The sequence below is a fragment of the Epinephelus lanceolatus genome, chromosome 3 (assembly GCF_041903045.1).
Source record: "Epinephelus lanceolatus isolate andai-2023 chromosome 3, ASM4190304v1, whole genome shotgun sequence".
Lineage (NCBI taxonomy): Eukaryota > Metazoa > Chordata > Actinopteri > Perciformes > Serranidae > Epinephelus > Epinephelus lanceolatus.
In genome coordinates this window covers 30,685,164-30,704,396 of record NC_135736.1, presented here as the reverse complement: position 1 = coordinate 30,704,396, position 19,233 = coordinate 30,685,164, and the positions used below count along the sequence as shown (strand labels likewise).

At 41.9% G+C, this 19,233-nt stretch overlaps 2 protein-coding genes across 4 annotated transcripts in view; both read left to right on the top strand.

Annotated features, from left to right (window-relative positions):
* tbck (TBC1 domain containing kinase) overlaps positions 1-2,460 on the top strand; it is a 72,244-nt gene extending 69,784 nt beyond the window's left edge. For all 3 annotated transcript variants that reach the window (XM_078166255.1, XM_033625388.2, XM_033625387.2), the window contains exon 26: positions 833-2,460. In XM_078166255.1, coding sequence (XP_078022381.1) covers positions 833-943 — 111 coding nt within the window. In that variant the 3' untranslated portion in view covers positions 944-2,460. The remainder of the gene's footprint in view (positions 1-832) is intronic.
* A 4,112-nt stretch (positions 2,461-6,572) lies between these two features.
* Positions 6,573-18,704, top strand: LOC117254937 (arachidonate 12-lipoxygenase, 12R-type-like). Its single transcript, XM_033623401.2, has 15 exons — positions 6,573-6,700; positions 6,903-7,080; positions 8,328-8,532; positions 8,698-8,779; positions 9,080-9,202; positions 11,820-11,923; positions 12,232-12,398; positions 12,587-12,730; positions 13,465-13,668; positions 13,862-13,948; positions 14,062-14,231; positions 14,602-14,723; positions 14,840-14,940; positions 17,711-17,881; positions 18,081-18,704. Exons 2-15 carry the CDS (start codon positions 6,928-6,930, stop codon positions 18,258-18,260), a joined length of 2,013 nt encoding a protein of 670 aa, XP_033479292.1. The 5' UTR covers positions 6,573-6,700; positions 6,903-6,927; the 3' UTR covers positions 18,261-18,704.
* The last annotated feature ends 529 nt before the right edge of the window (positions 18,705-19,233 follow it).

Here is a 19,233-nt window from a genome sequence, read left to right as displayed (position 1 = left end):
CTTGCTGTAGCTCTGGTTGAGGGTGAGAGGCTGTCAGCAAATAGTGTGTTGGGCACAGGGAAACACAGATCTGTGTGGGTACATGAGACCCTTAAAAAAGAGGGTGGATCATGGGGCCTATGATCGCCTCCATGACGGCTGTTTCCAGGCATATTTTAGGATGACTTGGGGGCAGTTTGACAACCTGCTGTCTGTCGTCCACCAATTTCTCCTCCATTGTTTGCCAACTGTTTACTTGTTTTCATGACGACCACACAAGGCCCACCTCTCAAATCATCTGACTAGACAATAGGAAAAAAGCGGAGGCCGCTTTTCCGCTCTAAGTTGAATTCTTTCCAGCTCTAGGAGTTCAGAGTGCTCCGGCAAAAACACCAGGCGCCTAGAGCGTAGAAACGCAAGGCATGTAGAAACGCAAGGCGCGTAGCATTGCAAAAACGGCGAGCAGAAAAGCTTCATTCTCATTAGAAACTATCACAAAAAGCAGCCTCCAGGTGCTAAAACGCTTTCTGTGTGATCAGGGCCCCGGTCCAGATGAGATTTTCTTTTTTATGCAAAACTATTTCTTGTCTCTATAATTATTATGTTAATTCCTATAAGTCACACTCCATTTTTTTATGTAATGCATTTCACACACACACATCAAGATGTTTCTTAATTTTGGAAAGGACGTTTAAGATACTATTTCTCATGTGTGGCAACTGCAGGAGTTCTAAGTATCAACTCAAGGAAACCAAATACCAGTAACAATGTGTGAGCTGATGTGTAAATGCAATTCCTGGAGGGAGAAAAAAAATAATTGTGTTTTTCTTGTCTTTTTTTAATTTCTTCCCAGTTTGCAGCACACTTAGCCAAGGTAAATTTCCCACGAGTTTGTATCCTGGATGGAGGGATCAACAAGCTGAAGCCCACTGGACTCCTGACCGTCCCCTCCCCTCAGATCTGACCCCAGACCTCAGCTTCACATGAACAAAAAGGACAAGTGGAAAGACTGTTGAATAGGTTTTTGAGCTGATATTACAGCAAAGAACAAATTCAGACTTTTTTTATACATTCTTTTTTTTAAACTGTGGTGCAAAATGCATTTAAATAATTAACCCAGTTTGAGTGAAATATCCTTTTAAAATTATTTTTTATTATTTTCTGTCTCACAACAAGAATGATTTTTTTTTTCTGGAACAACTTCTAAAGTGTTGTAGTGGCTTTGCACTGATAAATTGAGCTGTTTGTGACCAATATAAATATCTTAATGTGTGTCAACCGGTCTGTTCTGAGCCATGTGATCTAGATAATTATTTTGTACACTCAGTGGCCACTTTATTAGGTACACCTGTACAATTTAATGCAATCCAATACACCTGTTCTGCCATAAAATGTTCTTTTAATATGTCTGTAATAACAGTGAGAGAGGTGATCTATGTATGTTATATGTTCTAGCATGGACTAGGTCATGGTTAGTGTTGGTGTAGCTGACTGCATTATATTCATAGATGTTTCTAGTGTTCTGTCCCCCTGATGTATGTAAATATGGAGGACAAATAGTTATAAACATCACTAGTTTACTTTGCCATCCTTAACTATGACACTAGGGCATCAGTAACAATCATAGAATTGATAAACACTCTCATATCTGACCAAGCAGTTTGATTGGACAAGAGGCTTGCATGAGTGCTGATGTAGATTATAACAGCACTGGGATGTTTAACTATGCACACATCACTCTGCTTTACAGGTGTTGCAAACCGATAATTGCGTTAACCATCAGGGTCGTTGAAACAAATTTTATACCCCAAGGAGAAAGATATTTTCATGTATAATGTGAATTAAATACTGAATAGTCATCAGGAAAGGACAGAGGGAGGGAAAGAGGCCTCATAACATAACTCATAACATAACCTACAGATACATGATGCAAAGTAGCTGGCCCGTGATAATGTGTAGACTTACACAAAGTAGCAATCTATCATGCAAGAAACTGAATGTGTTGCTTGGCAAGTCCAGTCCCAGTCCAGTTGCAGAACTATTTCTGCTGGTGCAGGCAAATAAATTTTTAAATAAACAAAGAAATCATAATTTGTTGTTGGTTTTTACTGTTACCTTATATAGGGCACTTGTAGCACACACTCAAAGTCATGGTGTTGTGCCTAATATCAGCACGGTTTTGAGGCTTCAGGCTGTACTTGGTAAATGTAGATACATTTATAGCAGAGCTGTTGTGTTAACTTGCAACTGATTGCAGGCGTACCTCATGAAGATGCCACTTAGCTTATGTTTGTGCTGAAAAACAAAAATGATACCACATTAATTTGTGCATTTTGTGATTTCATACATAGTATTTGCATTAACTTCGTTTACCTGTCACTGAATTGTCTACCGTACTGTATGTTCTGTTGTATGTAATTGCTATGCCATTGACATTGGTATCATGTTACAGTTGTTTTTAATAAAACATTCTGATAAGTCTGGATAAACTGTGTAAGTGAATGCCTTGTTTTTTGTTTTCTAATATTTTTAGTTCACTGTAAGGATCTCTCATTTAATGTTGAATAAAGCTGCCTGTGGTTTTGCAGGTGCGGTAATCATTCATACATGTCCAACATTAAATCAACAGAGCTGACTATTTATTATTATTGCTGACTACTGACTGTATGAAAAGGAGCAATCAGTGCTATATAATGCATGTTTGATGAAGCTGATGTACAGTGCTCAGCATAAATGAGTACAACCCAACAGATTTGTCAGAAAAACCTTTAGTTTCCTTTCAGAGCCAACATTTTCTATGGGATACTATACTACAAAATACTCCCAGAAATGTGGGCCATTGATTGCAAACAAGATTTGTTAATTTGCACACACAAAAAAGTGATTTTCCTAACAAATTCATTCAAGACCATGTTGCAAAAATGAGTACACCCCAATGAAAGTCTTAGGAGCAAAGCTTAAGTTTAGACTACAAAATTCTAATCTAATTAGAAGGGGGTGTACTCATTTATGCTGAGCACTGTACTTGAATGATTCTTCCAATTTTGGGGTTGTATCTCCATGAAGGAATGCACTTTTTGTACATCGCTTTGTAATGTAAAGATGCTTTCAAACCATTTCAGTTTTTACTCCAGGTGTCTAGTTGTACTGTATCCTATCCTGTCTCCATTGGAAAGCTGGTCCTGATAGAATTCCAGTGTCCTTCACTGTTCCCTGAAGAATCTCAGCAAATTCAGAGGCTCGTGCATTGACTTTGGTTGCCAAAAAGTCAACTTTCTTGGCCTTTCTTTCTATGTGAGGCACCTCGGAGGCCATGTACATGGCAGTAGCTTACCTTCAAGTTGCAGCCCTGCCACCCATGAGCTAGTCAAACTACCTAAAATCCTCGTGGCATCAAACTGCAATTCATACATTGATGGTCAGACAGCCCCTCCCTTAGGTGTGCAACACCAAGACGTGGGGCATTCATTGTGGTCACCTGCAATCAGACCTTATCATGGTGGAGCAAGATACCTTCCTATCTATATATTTTTTACACGTACTGGGGAGCATCCGTTCTTAAATCACACCTAAGGAGGTACATACTTTTACAAGGGAAAGCAATGAATGAACAACAACTAAAAAGTTGTAGCGCTGAAGGAAAAATAAAATGGCCGGCACTGGCTATTCCGATGCAAAGACAATCCCAGTGACAATATCCTGAAAGGAAACCTTCTTAAGACATCATTTTAAAACCAACAAAGAAAGAACACTAACCTTGGCTAGCCCAGCAAAACTGACAAAGACACCTGCAGTAGCCTATTTCTAATGAGCTGAGAGTACCGCCAAAAACACTGATCTGGCATCCCAGAGTGTAGTCACTGTCTGTGGAAGAAATCTTTGTGTTAAAGAAAACTTCACTGAGGTCCAAGTTGAAGAAAATAATCTTTACTTAAGTGTGTAAGACATCACAGACAATTATGGGTGGAGTATTTCATGCAGCATGAAGAGAAAACTCAGCAGTAGAGCTGAGCAATATCTGTGCCTTCTCTGCCCTCGATTCTAAAAAAAGAGTTTGACTTTATACATGTTGTTGTGGCTAATGGTGAAGAGCTAACAAAGGCCAATACATTTCTGTCTCACAAGGCCAAAAAGCAACCCGTGTCTGGAGGTTTTTCAGATAATACAATTTACATCACACTGCAGGGTTCCACCCCCCTGCCAGGCCAGGCCTCCCCACAGCAGCCCTTCAGACAGAGCTGCCATAAACACTATCACGCAGAAAGGCAGGAATACAGAAAAGACAATATTGAAGAGAAAATGAAAATAAAAGCTATTCGATGTTACATTTTCTTCTATGCTTACTACCCACAGTCCTTGGGAGTCCAAATTGTAGCTCCAACCATGCGACAGGGGAGGGAGCCAGACATAAACATTCAGGGTACAGCGTGAATCTTGGAGGGTCTACTGTTTTTAAGATTCATCACATAGTTAGAGGAGGAATTAGGCATAAACAGTATTACTAGTTTTCAAACCTGTTTTTGTTATACTATGCTGGAGTAGAGTCCATCCATCTATCTATTTTTATCTAGGACCGGGTCGCAGGGGACAGCAGACCAAGCGAAGCACCCTAGACGTCCTTCTCCCCAGCAACGATTTTCAGCTCCTCCTGAGAGACCCCAAGGCGTTCCCAGGCCAGATGGGATACATAGTCCCTCCAACGTGTTCTGGGTCTGCCTCAGGGCCTCCAACCAGTGGGACATGTCTGGAACACCTCGAATTGGAGGCACCCAGAAGGCATCCTGATCAGATGCTTGAACCATCTCTACCTTGCCTCAGCTCTAATCCGAGCTCCCTCCGGATGTCCGAGCTCCTTACTCTACCTCTAAGGCTGAGCCCAGCCACAGAGGAAACTCATTTCCACTATCCACCTGATAACTACAGCTTACTTTAGCTAGCCAGCAATCTATATTAGGCCATTAACCTCATCAACTAGCTTCATGGCTACGGATTCACAAACCTGAAAAAATGTCTGTCCGCGGTTCATTATGCCCCACCCTTGGACTGCTCTATGGGGTGAACAAAACTCCACCACTGACCCAAAATAACCACATCAAACACTCAAATCCATGGAATTCATTCACACAAAAAAAGACAAGCAAAAAAGAACAAAAATCCCAGCCTGCTGGCCCAGGAGCTGGTAAGCACCTCCTCCATGCCAGGTGCAATGCACCTCATTAAGCGATGCAGCACACCTGGGCAGATCTACAATGAAAGGAAAAGGGACAGCGGCACAGAACACACACTGCCATAACAATACCATAACACCGCAAATTTAGGTTGTGATCATAGTAACCATACCTGCTAATGTCAGCATGTCAGGGCTGTCATTGTTTGTTAGCATTTGTTGCATTTAGAAACCCTTTACATATCAGATTTCAGCTACAACTTCAAGTCCTGCCACCTGCTTTCCAAGTTCTACAATAACTCTTCAACTGTTGGCTGTATCAGCGATGGGAAGGGGGCCCAGTACAGGGCCACTGTGGACCCCTTTGTTGAGTAGTGTGAGCTGAACCACTTTACACTTTACACTGGCTGGACAGAGGAGTTTGTGTTGGACTTTGGTGTGGATGTGGACACTGTTCAGGACTACAAGTACCTAGGAGTACATCTGGACAACAAACTGGACTGGGCAATGGACACAGAGGCTGTAAACAAGCAGGGCCAGAGCCGACTCTACTTCCTGCAGAAGCTCCGGTCATTCAGTGTCTGCAACACCGTGCTGAGGATGTTTTACCCGTCTGTGATAGCCAGTGTGATTCTCTTTGCTTTGTTGTGCTGGGGCAGCTGCGTGAGGTCAGCCAACGCAAACAGAATCAACATGCTATGCAAGCTGCGGAGCATTGTGGACAGTGACTCTCATCCTCTCCTTCAGTAACAGACTGACACCACCACTGAGCACCACAGGAAGTCCTTTCTTCCTGTGGCCATTAGACACTATAACTCATCCACTTCAGGCCGAGATGGACAGCAGAGACATGATGACCTGAAGTGGCTCCAGCCTTCATTCTCTCTCTGTTTCTCTGTCTCTGTCTCTGTCTCTCTCTTACACACAAACACACACACACACACACACACACACACACAGATTCACTGGAAATATTGTGCAATATTATGACGTTTAGAAAATATCAAGTGCGTAATCATAATATTCTGTACTAATCACACACTTTCAAACTCTTAAACCAACTTTCTCAGATTTGACACTGTGCAAACATGTGTACAAGTAACCATACCACATATATTCATCATCTATATTGGTAACCTGTTTGTGTCTTTGCATGCATTGAATATATTGGACTGCACCTCATTTGCAACTTACTGTTAACTAGTTTTAAATTTAGTTTTATATTAGCTACACATTTGCATTTTCTGCTGTCATCTTAGTCCTGTAGATTGCATGCTTTGCATCTGCACTCCTTTTACTGCACTTGCTTGTTTGTGATGATATCACATTTTATGGTGAAAAAAGCTGTGTTTTCTTGATCAAATGAACTATTGAACCACCAACTTCCTGTTTCCCCAAGTGCAGTAAATGTTTATACATGTCCTGGATTCCACCAACAGGGCGGTTTCTGCTGACTGGGCACTCCCCCAAACTGTTTGCATAAAAAGAGGTCTCAGTGAGGAAAAACTTTTATCTCAACAACACTTCATCAAAACAACTTGGTCTTATTAACAGGTAAGAGAGATGATTTATTAGATCATTTTAATTTTTTAAAATTCTTTAATTTTAATATTAGTTATTATAATAACAATTGCCAGTGCCATTTTCATTGTGAAACCTGAATTTAAAAGTTTTTTTTCCACTCTGGTTCATCTAATGATAGTTAACTGAATCAATGCTGAGAATGGTAATTATAGTATATTATTCTCCCCACCAGGATTTTCAAGCTTTTCAGGGTGAAAATGGTCAGTTATAAAGTGAAAGTATCAACTAGCAATCTAGCTGGTGCCACCACCTTTAACAATGTATTTATCAAGCTGGTGGGCACAGATGGGGAGAGCGAACGCAAGTGGCTCATGGGCATCAAAGGAGCTTCATCCTTCATGCAAGGGATGGTAAGTCTAAATATTCTCTCTTTGTTTGAATGCATGACACTCGTCCTCAGCTTTGCCTGTATGAAGTTGTAGGCACATTAAATATTTTTTATTTTACTTTATTTTATTTTATTTTTTATACTTTAGGGGGAAATTCAATTTTTTCACTCACTGTCAATAACACACAGGTCCAAAAGACACACACATGCACAAACAGGACCTATACATGCACAAAGTGGAGAGATGTCAGAGTGAGGAGCGGTTGGGGGGTTTGGTGCCTTGCTCAAGGGCACCTCAGCAGTGCCCATAACATTACAGTATAACATTTCATGTAGTGTTTTTATTTTGTCCACCGTTTTTATATTCAGGAATTGTATACAGCTTTGTTCATGGTTAGAGATAGATACACTTTACCTTTTATCTCCTCTTTGCTGAAGTTGTACTTGCATTGTTCTTGTAATTTTTTCATGTATCTACATTACTGAATGAACTTAATGTATGTCAATTTGAATAAAAGCTGATGAAGCAGAAATCGGTGCCTGAAGCTGGGCCTGGTGGCTCCCGACCTTGCCTTCAACTCTTTTGGTTGGACTCGCCTTCTACTCAAATAAGTATCTTAGAATGGCTGGTGCTGAGAAAATCACTGGAGACACGTAGAATCAGGTGCAACCGAGCAACACATACAACTCATGAGTCAAGTCCCGGAACAAGACTGAAGTTTCTCTCTCTGTGCGCTCCCTTTTATGCTGGTGAAGATTCTGCTGAATCTCCAACTTTTTCCTTTAATCCTGCCCACTTAAGCCCGAACATACCTCTTATTGGTGTATTCTTTTCACATCACCTGAGTATGAGTCACACTGGTGTCCAAGTCCAAGGCCACATCAGCCTGGGCTGGGAGGCCCCCGGCTTTTTCCACCAATGTGTTTGAGCCAAGTCTCAAGATTAATTAAAAAAAAAAAAACACTGGGTACACATTAACACTGAACTCAAAAACACTGATAGCTTTAGGAACTCCCTACTTTAGTTTCCACGTGCTTTCATGCAGTATATGACTAAATGTGCGTGCGTGAGTACAAGACATGAATACATGAAACAATGTGTAAACGAATATATTACTTCAACAGGCATTTCAAACTTAATCACCTTATGCCAGTGTATATCTATTGACTTATTACTTCAAACACTCTATGCAGTTAAACCTCGCTCTTACGCTACAAAGCCCAAAAAAAAGTATAAATGTTTGAAAACCATCTCTGTCATCACTCCAGGTGTCTAGTTTTAGCGTGTGCTGCCCCGTCTCCATTGGAAAGCTGATTCTGATAGAGCTTGACAAACAACGTCTCCCACTGTTCCCTGAAGACAACTGGTTCCCTGCCAAGGTGGAAGTGCAATCCCCCGAGGGACACACCTACAACTTTCCCATCTACCGCTGGATCACTGACAGTGAGGTGCACCGCTTCAGAGAGGGAACAGGTTTGTGGAAATTTGTTTGTCTGTCATCCTACTGACCAAAAAAAATAAAATAAAAGAAAGAAAGAAAGAAAGTTCTGCAAGTTAGACATAAGGAGGCTGGAGTAAATTTATGTTAACATATTGTATATGTGAAGAATTTAAACTTGTTTTGCTTTCTTCTTAAAGCTCTGAGAGTCTGTGATGACAGCCATCATCTTGGCAGGTACAGTCGACAGCAAGAGCTGAGTCAACGTGAGAAAGACTACCGGTGAGAGCTTAAAACCTATACACATTTTACCTTTATGCAACTCAAAACTAAAATGCATCCAAACCTCCTACACCTTTGGCTGAATATATTCATGATGTACACTGTTAAATTAACCACCATATAATAGTGTTACATCAGCCAGGGTTTATTGAAATCAGTTATACTGTATGTTGCAAATTTGCAATACTAAATAAATAAAGTACAATTCAAGTATATTATGCTTGATTAAAACTGCAGATACCCCGGGGCGTAGACTGTCCAAATTTCCTTACCACTCTACTGTTCTTTTTTTTTCCACAGCTGGGATGTGTATGAAGTGGGAATACCCCACTGCATAAAGGCAGAGAGCCCTCTTTCTCTGCCTTGTGAGGTCCGCTTCTCCTTCACCAAGACCACAGAGTTCCTCTTCACTGCGTCCACAGGGTGAGGTCCTCAAATTTTTCCAGACAGAAGCATTTGTTTTCATGTCTCACTATGGGAAAGCCTCTTGTGTGACCTTGTTAGGAGCACAAATAACATCACGCCAGCCCTAGTGACACCTATGTCAGCAGGAGATGGGATCCTTATCCTATATGATAGGCCAACATAGCGTCAGTTTTCAGTCAAAAACCTGTTTTTGCTTGTCAGAATCAGGTTTATTTGTCACTTCCATGATACACACTCGGCATACATGGGAGCAAAATACCAATCTCCACCAATAAGGGTTTGATTTAAAAATATAAAAGACATTTAAAAACATAAAACCATGTAACAAATTGCTGCTGATGCATTTTTATGCACAGTCTGGCAGATCTTAAACGGATGCTATAGAACCTTCTTCCAGATGGAAGGAGTGCGAAGAGGTGGTGGGAAGGATGCGTGGGATCAATCATTATGTTGGTGGCCTTCCTGACACACTGGTGTGTGAAGATGTCAGCTATAGAAATGAGAGAGACACCTATGATCTTTTCAGCCACTCTCGCTATTCTCTGCGGGGACTTTTGGTCAGTGGCTGTACAGTTCCTGTGCCAGACAGTGATGCAGTGTGTTAGGATGCTCTCGATGGTTCCTCTGTAGAACGTCTTCATGATGGATGTAGAAGAGTCCACTTTTCTAAGACTCTTTCTTGGTGAGGGCTGTGGTGTTGACAGACCAGTTCAGATCATCAGCGTGCACCCTCAGTAACTTAGTGATGCTTTCTCTTTCGACAGCAGCCCCATTAATGGTCAGTGGGGCATGCACGCTTTTTTCTAAACCAAATACAATCTCCTTAGTTTTTGCCACATTTAAGGAGAGGTTGTTGCTAAACCACATGGCCAGTTGCACCTCCTCTCTGTATGGTGTTTCATCATTGTTGTGATGAGACCTACCACTTTTGTGTAGTCAGCAAATTTGACGATGTGGTTGGAGCTGGACCTATAAGTTACCCACTAGCTAACCGTTAACTTTGGCTAAAAACCCCAGTGATGTAGGGAAAAGGGGAAAGTTTGGAACCACCATGGGCATCACGGTTCCTCAGGAGGTGTGTTGGCTTGAGCTCGCCAACCTGATGGCCATTAGTGAATGGGAGATGGGACCCTCACATGTGTTCTACCAACTTAAATTGTCTGGAGATACTGTCTGTGTATATTTCCCCCCTTGGCTGAGGGGTCATCGTGTTTTAGTAAGCACAGACTATTCCACTGTCATGGCTTACATCAGGCATGGGTGAATTAGGTCCCTCCAGTTACATGCAGGGCACAGACTGATAGTTTGGAGTAATATGCACCTGCAGTCACTGTAACAGGTATTCTGAATTATGACACAGATCTGCTGTTCAGAGGCAGCCCAGTGTATGTACACTGGAGGCTTCACCCCATGGGGATGGTGAACCAGATTTGCTAAGGTTTCTGTCAGGCAGCCATGGACTTTGATGTGACAGAGGAGAATGCTCAGTGCTCTCTGTTCACCCCTCTACACAACAAGAGAGCCCCACTGAAAGTGGATGGGCTGGCACATGAGTGACTCTTATTTCTCCAACTCTGGCTAGAGTGAGAGAAGGAGGTCTGTCTATTATCCTTGTAGTCCGGGATTGGCAAGGAAAGTGCTGGTTTAGTAACCTTGTGGGCATTCTTTAGGGAAATTACTATTCATGAGGTGTGTGTGACTGTATACTGGGCTTTGCCCCACAGTTTGCTAGATTTTATAGGCACCAACTCCGGCGCATTCTTTATCAGTGCAGGCTCCTTCCAGAGTGTGGCTCCTCCCTTGTGAGGTTCCACAGGGGACAGCTGTCTTCTTAACAGGCATGTTTGGCGATCTGGGAGTCAGTATTTTTCCCAGGTGACACGTGAAACAAATGCCAGGAAAGAGAACTTAAGGTCATGGATGTGACTCAGGTTCTCTGGTTAGCATAAGTGAGTGTCTCATCAGACAACCCTCCTTGTTATGGAAGCAGTAAAGGGTTGGGCTTGCTGTCAACGAGCTGTCAAGCTGTCATCTACCTGTGGCTCAGCCTATGTGACTAATCTTCCACTGTGCAGAGGATTGTGGGTCAGAATAGCCAAAAAAAAGCATGCTGGCTTGCATACTGCAAAATCTGACCAGATGTAGTAGAACATCCTGGAATTTTTGCCACATTGCATTCAACATACTATGTTTTGGGACATGCTAAATGGTTTTCTGACATACTATATGTGGGTACTGGAACACCCTCCCCTCCTGACATAGGCATCACTAGTGCAAGCCAATTAGAGCTGGCATGATGTTATCTGAGCTTTTGACACAATCACACATGAGGCATTTCCATAGTAGGATACTCACTGATGCTGATCTGAAAACCTGGGTTATATCCATAACCTTATTTGTTTTCTAATACCAAATGTTATGAATCTAAATACATTTTCATTTTTGTGCATTTAAGTGTTTTATGTTTTCTGCTTACTTAAGCAATATTTGCTAAACTGGATTCAATGGGCTAAGTCCTCAAATTCTATCATATCTATTTATCTATAATACAAAGTACCTGCCTATAAAAATGATTTAACTCATCATGACAAACTCTATGTTTTTTATTTTCCAGGCTTACTGAGCTGCAACTTAAGGGCCTATCTAATTGCAAGAAGAAGTGGACAGATATTGATGACATCAATCGTGTTTTCTGCTGCAAACGGACTGACATATCAGGTACTATCATGGTAGTTTAATAAAATACTTAATACTGTATGCATGAAAGTGCTTTGAACTCTATTTGTCTATTAGTCTATTGGCTTCTTTATGTCACTTGTTAAATGGAAAAGAAATGTGACAGAAGGAAACGTGCATGTGTCTAATCATGTAGACGTTTCCTAATTTTAGGCATTGCTCATGAGTAACACATTGTTTCCCATTTTCCAGTTTAGGATGCAATAAACGGTTAAGCTCAACAGTGGGAGAGTGAGATTTTCTAGCTCAAAGTTTGAAACCCAATGAATTTCAACTCTGTTCCTTTCCAGACTATGTCCAAGAACACTGGAAGGAGGATGCTTTTTTTGGCTACCAGTATCTTAACGGTGTCAACCCCATCTTGATCCGACGGTGTTCAGCTCTGCCTGATAACTTTCCTGTCACTGACGACATGGTCTTTCTCCGTGGTCAGTTCAGCTTGGCAGATGAAATGAAGGTGATTGTCTCAAAGTTTATTGATTTTAAGATCATGTTTTGCCCCATGAAATGTACATTTGGAAATGCATGATGCACTTACGTGTTTACTTAGTATATGTAATATATGTGCGTGTGTGTGTATATATATATATATGTATATATGTATATGAGTTAAATCCTTTCTTATCTTAAAAAATGTTCAAACAGAAAGGCAACATATTCCTGTGTGACTACAAGCGTTTGGATGGAGTGAAAGCAAACACCATCAATGGGAAGAAGCAGTACTTGATGGCTCCCCTCGTCCTGCTCCACAAAACACCCGATGATGAGCTGATGCCAATTGCTATTCAGGTGAATATAACCCTGAAGTATAGCTAATAGCGAAACTTAAAGTCAGAGTATTGATCATTATTTACTGAGTATTAACTATTACTAAATGATGTAGGTTCCCTTGTGACAGGAAGGGAGCATCCACCTTGCTGAAAATGTTCTCTATGCAATAAAATGGGCTCTTTAAGAGAAAGCAACCACCATGGCTAGTATCTAGATGGCAGCTCTGAATGCTCTCTGCTAGGAAAGGCAGGTAATTGTTCCCATTCCTCCCATAGCCATATCAAGCCAAGCCAGTGTTTTTTAAAATGAGCAAAACGACAAATTTGCTGGAAAGGGCTTTGCAAACTATACAACATAATACACCCACTGTGCTTATACTCTCGATTTGGCTCAGGGTGAAGGGAGGTGATCCCTGTTCCAGGACAGACGGACATGCAATACAATAGATGTCATATGAACAGAGTAGATGGACACTCCTTTAGTAAAATTACACTTGTAGAGTGCAAACAAACATATATGAAGAATGTGGATCAGAGAAAAGGTAACATTTAAAGACTTTTCATTGCTATTGCTATTTTGTTGCCCGCGCTTTCCCTTTGTCATATACTTGAGAATTTTTAGACACACAAGCACTGAAGTATGTGCATTCAATGGTCACTGTATAAAAATGGTTAAACGTTATTTAACAGCACTGGCAGTACTGGTATTGGATCAAATGGATTAAGTAAACAACTCCTTTCCTTCTCCTGCAGCTGAAGCAGACTCCAGCAGAAGACAACCCCATCTTCCTTCCTACTGATTCTGAGTACGACTGGTTGACGGCCAAGATTTTTGTGAGAAGTGCAGATTTCAACGAGCATCAACTCAATGTCCACCTGCTGCGCACTCATCTGCTGGCTGAAGTGTTTGCAGTGTCACTGCTGCGCAACCTGCCCATGGTGCATCCACTGTACAAGGTAATTGAGGGGAGAATACTGAAGGTCCTTTAGTTGTAGGCTATTTGACTTGCTGATTTTGTATCTTCCAAAGTTGATAAATCATGTGTTAGTGAGTACATGGTAAAGTGTGCCACACAGCTAACTGGAATAAAAGCATCAAAATTTGACAACATGTAATAGTGTTAGTAACAGAGTTCCTTCTTTCCCTCAGCTCCTTGTACCTCACACCCGGTACACTCTGCAGATCAACTACTTAGCTCGACTTGTTCTGATTTCCAAGACTGGAGTTTTTACACAGGTATGAAAAGACCAACACACTCAGTAGACCATTACTTAACCATTGTTTTGTTTTATTCTCCTTTTCAGTATTTGTCTCCCACTACATTCCTTACATATCTGATTGTCTGCTAGTTTGCAGCCTCTGGTGGAGAAGGTATGATAACATTCCTGCAGAGATCACTGTCTTCAATGACCTACACCTCCCTCTGCATACCAGAGGACATCGCTGAGCGTGGGGTGGAGGACGTGCCGAACTTCTACTACAGAGATGATGGACTCAAGCTTTGGGATATCATCCACAGGTATTATAGGTGTCCTGATACTGGAAAATGAGAGCAAAAATCCTGCCCTTTGTACGAGCTAGCTTTTGTTCTCTTGTGTAACTCAGTCATATCTTCAAGGGTTTCTTTCATCATTGCTGCTGTTTACCAAGAAATAGTTCCAGTATGTAAATCCCCACAAAATCGCAACTTCTCATTTTTGCATTTCTGTTTGTGTATTGATTAAGTAGAAGAGATGCAACGTGTTAAATAATAAGATTAGCGAGGGGTGTTGTTAAGCATTTATTTGAAACTGGAAGAAAAATTTGAAGCAAACCAGTCTCCAACTGTTTCCCCCTGCTTCCTAGGAACTAGAAATGTGTTTCACAGAACTTATCCTAATTACTCATAGGTTTGTGCAGGGAGTGCTCGGCTTCTACTACAAGAATGATGCAGAGGTCCAGAAAGACTCTGAACTGCAGAAGTGGATTTCTGACATTTTCGAACATGGATTCCTTTCCCAGGCATGCACAGGTGGGATTTAAGGAAAAGCTCAATCTTAGTGATTAGAAATATGCACATTTATGTACTGTTGATTTTTGTAATCTAGGCATCTTTAAGTAATGTCGTTTATTTCTTCTAATTCTCAGGAATTCCACAGAGCTTTACCACCGTGGCTGAGATGGTCAAGTTTGTCACCATGGTGATCTTCATTTGTTCGGGACAGCACTCGGCTGTGAACACTGGACAGGTGAAGCCTTCTAATTTACCGGGATGATCAGTTATAATGTTGCTATTTTTCTGGAAAATGTGGATGAGGTATGGGAGTTTTTTCTGTACTGGGGAGGTATGGATGAATCCTGGCATTGAGGATGACTTGCCTTTAACACAAGAGTCTAAAGCCATGATGACAGGTCTGTGAGGTGACATTTCGGCAGAGCGATGCTTTGAGTTCAATTAAACTAGTGCTATCACACTTACAATAACAATGCTGACTTTAAGCAATTTTAATGGTCACAAAGATCACAATGGCAGTTTACTATGTTCGCAAGCCAACATTTGGTAGATAGCACAAAACATAAAGTACAGCTGAAGCTGTTGGGAATGTCATTAGTTCTGCAGTTATTTGGTCAAAAACCAAAGTACTGGACAAATAAAATTTCTGAATTGATGATGGTACTGGGTGAAATATAATAGTATATACTATAATATAGTATTACCAGAGTTATCAAACTTCATCCTCAGATCAACATGAATCTCTAATCCAAATTGAATGGCAATCCAGGACAAAGATGTTGACAGTGTGTCTGAAAACCTCAATGTTAACTTCATCGTGGGGCTTAAAGAAAACTCAGGGGATCACCAAAGTCATTAGGCTTCATCCTCTGGGGACCATGCATTTGTGTGAAAATTTTAGTTCAAATCCAAATTTTATGTCAGTACAGTACATTGAAGCCTCTGCACCCAACTATGAGTGACTCACAGTGGGTCCTACATCCCAGACTTTGGTGCTAGCTGACCCTCATCGTTCTTGGCCCTCTTCCTCTTGAAGGCCTCCTCTATCCGATCTTTCGTGGGTAATGTCAACTCCACTTGCTTTATTTCTAACACCAGGACCATGTCTGGCCTAAATGTGATCACTGTACAGTAATAGTGATTGGGATTCTTTTGTAGGCCGCTTAAGAGGAGCTGTAGCTTGTTCTTTCCCGTATACAACATGATCGTGTTGAGGCTTGTGGTAGGCCCAATCACCTGTGTAGGAAGTGGTTCACTTTCCTTTGAAGCCCTTAGCAGTGGTAAGTGGAGCCTCATAACAGCAGCCAGATGAGCCCTGGCAGGATGCCATGCTTTAAAATCCAGGCTTTAGATTTTTCTGGGAACCCTGACTTGTTCCCAACTCACTGCTGGTTGCCTGGATTGCTACAGTGTTTTTTTCCAAGCCTAACTGGCTTCTGTGAGACAGATGGGATCTGGACACCTCCTGGAGAGAAGTGTAACTTGTCTTTTACATTCCTCTTCCTCATACCAGGGATCTGGATTTGGCTAGCGTGAAATGTATCTTGGTCCAGCAGATGAATTACTCAAGGCCTTGGAGGATCTATCTGCAGCCTGGTACAGACACTGTTGTCACTGTCAGGTTATCCATGGATGCCCAAATGGGGGCTGCAGGACACCTGACTTGACTAGCATTTTCATGGCCAGTACATGCAATATCACTGAAATCATGCATGGTGATAATGCCCTTTTCCAGCCAGCGCCATGCCTATGTTGATGATCCAGAGATGACTCTCAGGCTGAAGCATTTGTAATAGTCCACAATGAGGTCCCCGATCTTGCCTGGAACATGGTGTCTGCCAAGTTGTGTTTCCACTAGCTTGTGCTATTGGCAAGGTGCGGTCATAGAACCGCCAGGTCTCCTCTGCCTTCTCCTGCTTCCTTGCTCAGCTGGATGACCACTCCTGCATGCTTGATGCATCCTGGCACCTTTAGGACTCCCTCCCTTCTGCACGGACGTGTTGACATTTGAGAAGTAAGATTGTCTTGAACTGCTTGACAGTACTTGAGCTCTCCTCTTTTGGAAACACCCTATGTAAATCTTCACTGCTGAGCATCCCTCCCCCTTCTCCACAGCTGCCGCAAGAACCTGGGGCTTGTAGACAACATTTAGCATTCCAGTGGGGTGAGGTGCTGAGCTAGATCTGGCAGCCAAGTACAAGCAAGTTGGCCACTTAGAAAAAAATCCTGTAGATTTACCAAGAAGATCCTTGGGCAAAAACCCTCTATGCCACTCAGCTTGACGATGGGTGGTGACCATTTTCCTCATGATGTTATGGAGTTCTGCAAACCCAGCCTTGTCAACCTCCCTTGCCTGCTTTTACTGTCTTCAGGGAAGTCTAAGCTCCTGCTAGCTGGCTGATCTTCACCTACTGTCCCTCCCAAACCTCTGGTCGGCTCTTGCTCCCTTGTGCTAAACCTTTTAGCAGCAATGCTGAGGGTGATGTATATGTTGCATCCCTAGATGTAGTCTCAAGGATTTGATCTACATCCTCGTTGAATTGGAGTCTCTCCCGTTCCCTATTAGCAGTAGGCCACTTACACCAGTGATGTTCTGGGTGCTTGGCTTGGATAGGGCTGGACATTCAGAACACTGTGGGTTGACCCAGGCCCAACTCCTCCTGCCATGGAGGACTTGAACTGTGCTTCCCAGCCAGGCCCCTGAGGCTTTTGCAGACTTTGCCACATTTGCAAAGTGCAATCATAGTTGTTATGTCATTAGCTTGGGTCATTGCCTGTGTGTCCATCCTGGTGGGGTGCCTATTCTCGCCCCCTCTCAGGCAACCCTGGATGTACAACTCAGTAGGGTTTTCAGTAGCTTGTTTTAAGACGTCCCTTAAGGAAGCTGCAGTTTGGGGTGCTTATCATCACTGCCCTGGATGCTGTCTTCTGGCTGTCACCGGACTGACATGGCGTGGCTTCAAAAAATGTTGATCAGTTATCTGTCAATCATTCATTTATTGCAGTATGACTATGGTGGCTGGATGCCCAACACTCCCATCTCCCTGCAACTTCCTCCACCAACCACAAAGGGGACGACAAGCGAGGCCACGATGCTGCAAACGTTCCCTGATGTCAACACAACAGTTCAGGGCATGTCCACCATGTGGCTACTCAGCAAGCAGTCCTCTGACTTTGTAAGTGCCCAAGACTTTATGGAAAATTACATTTGTTAAATTTCTGTTCAGGTCGTGTAAAGTATGTTAATATGTTATGAGCCAATGGGAAAAAATCTGTTCACTACCTACAACTGTACATTATATTGCCCGTAGTTTGTTTGATAAACATTTAAATGTCAGTGGATTCTTCCTTTTAACATATCATTAATCTCATCAGGTCGCTCTCGGCCAGTACCCTGAGGACCACTTCAGCGAGGAGATTCCCTGCAAGCTGATAAAGAATTTTCAGGGAGAGCTTGAAGTGTTGAGTGCAGTCATCAAAGCCAGAAACAAGAGCCTTGATGTCCCATACACATACATGGATCCAGTGGTGGTAGAAAATAGTGTGGCTATTTGAGTATATCTCCTCAGCTGTTGGCCAAATTCAGCTTCATATAAGCTGAGAAAGGGAACTGCATATTCTGTTTTATCTGATATTACAGAAAAAATAAACTCATTATGTTGTCATTGTATGTGGAAATGTTACTTTTACACTGCCTGATTGATTTAACTGTGGTGTAAATGTACTGTCTTAAATTTTCTTTTTTTTTTTAGTGTTAAATCTTTTGTATTTTTTCAGTGAATATACAGGGCATCTTAAAAAAGTACAAATTTAAATTACAAAATTTGAAGCGGCTCCTTTGAGAAGTTTCTCATGAAGACATAACAAGCAAAATGTAACAATGTGCAATGCCCTCGTGTGATTTTTCTATTATTTTCTGTCTCAAAACAAGAGGAGAGATTTAATCAATTAATGTCATGTTACAGTTATTGCAATAAAACCATAAATCTACATAACATACATAAACTGTGTGAATGTATTTTTGTGGTTGTTTTGGTGTTTATACAGAGCTAGTCTCACTCACCAGACCTTTCTCAAGAAAAGAAACGTCTGGCTGAGCCGACTTTCACTTTAAGATTGGAGGAAAAAAACGTCCCGGCTGCTTGTATTTCTTTCAGCCAATCACAATCGTTCTGGGCGGTGCCACAGCAACAGTGTGCTTGCAAAAATTTTGCCGGGGGGAAATAGGTTTTGGTGTAACACGCCCACAAAAATATCGCCTACAGGACGCGAACCATGGCAGAAAAATGGCTACATCCCTGCAAGATCAAGCACCGCAAAAGTTAGTAAAGGACATGTTGAAAACTGCAACCGGAGGTGGTAGGGCGGGACTTCAGCGGGTGGCTCGTTCCGCCCAATGAGAGGCTGATCTATGCAGCAAACTTCCGCCCACTCAGACTAATACAGAGCTAATGTTTTTAGCTGACTGTGATGGTGACACATTTTACTGTGGAAAGCTGGTTTCTCTATTAAATGAGGAAGCGCTGCA